Source organism: Myotis lucifugus, unplaced genomic scaffold, assembly GCF_000147115.1.
Source record: "Myotis lucifugus unplaced genomic scaffold, Myoluc2.0 scaffold_276, whole genome shotgun sequence".
NCBI classification, from domain to species: Eukaryota; Metazoa; Chordata; class Mammalia; order Chiroptera; family Vespertilionidae; genus Myotis; species Myotis lucifugus.
Genome location: NW_005871324.1, coordinates 1,057,882 through 1,058,999, shown reverse-complemented (window position 1 = coordinate 1,058,999; position 1,118 = coordinate 1,057,882). Strand labels below are relative to the sequence as shown.

The 1,118-nt window shown below is 73.0% G+C and overlaps 1 protein-coding gene across 1 annotated transcript in view; it reads right to left on the bottom strand.

The window, feature by feature from the left end:
- LOC102433701 (scavenger receptor class F member 2) overlaps positions 1-1,118 on the bottom strand; it is a 23,910-nt gene that overhangs the window by 19,805 nt on the left and 2,987 nt on the right. The window contains 1 exon segment of the mRNA XM_023763190.1: positions 895-1,056. Within this exon segment, the coding sequence (XP_023618958.1) occupies positions 895-1,056 (162 nt within the window).

Sequence of the window (1,118 nt, the reverse complement as noted above, 5' to 3'; positions counted from 1 at the left end):
GGCCGAGCCCCGGACGCGGCCTCCCGGAGCTCAGCGGCCCGGGGCGCCCCCGACCGGACCCCGCTGGGTGCCCCGCGGCAGCTTCCCGCCCGCGCGGCTCCTCCTCACATGCCGGCTCCTTGCCCCCGAGCGGAGATGTCCCGACCTCGCCGTGGCCTCCGACTGGCCGACCAGGTCCTCCAGCTCCTGCGCCCTCTGATGTTCGCCCCCCACCCCCGGCAGGCCTGTCGCGTGCCGGTCCCACACTGGCTTCCCCACCGGGAGTTTCACGTACTCCGAGCCGGTGCACGTCATTGTCCTTTCCGTTCCCGCTTCTGGTTCACTCTGAGCACCGGCTCCTCGGTGCCCACCTCTACCACCGCCCGTCTCCCGACCGCGCCCGCGCTTTCTAAGAAACTCATCGGATCAGTCCTTCGAGTCTCACTGCCCCGGACCTCCCGGCTCCCGCCTCCCCACCGCACAGCTCCATCCCCCCCTGACCCTCACCGTCCTCTGAGCTGGAGTCACACTCACGCCGCGGGCCTTTGCACATACCATTCCATCTGTCTGGAATGCCCTTCCCCGACCTCTTCCTACAGCCTGCACAACCCCGCCCAAGGCTCCCTTTTTCCAGGTCTGAAATCTCGGGCCCCGTGTGTCACCCCTCCCGGCGCCCACTGCACCCCGTCTCCCCTCTGCTGACTTCTCGCCCGGGGTACCCTCGGATGCTCCGTCGTGGCCCGGCGCCCAGTCTCGGCCTGGAGCGGAGCCGGCGTCGGCGAGGGTGGCTGAAGGGGCCGGCGCTTTGGGCGCAGGGAGGTCCCGGATGCCACCCTCCCCCATGCCGGGTCTCCCCTCTCCCCGGCCCCGAGCGTCCTCCTCGGCCTCCCTCCCCCAGCCAGGCCGGGCTCCTACCCGGACGCACGGCACACGTTGCGGCCGCGCGGGTTCAGCTCCTCGGGCGCCCCGGGGCTGGGCAGTAGCCAGAGCAGCAGCAGCAGCGGCGACAGCAGCGGCGGCAGCGGCCCCCCGGCTCCACGGCGCCGCGCCGTCCCAGCCCCCCGGGGCCCTGCGCCCCTCCATGCGGCGCGGGGATAGCGCGGGGGCGGGCGCGGACGCGGGTGCGGCCGCACCAAGAT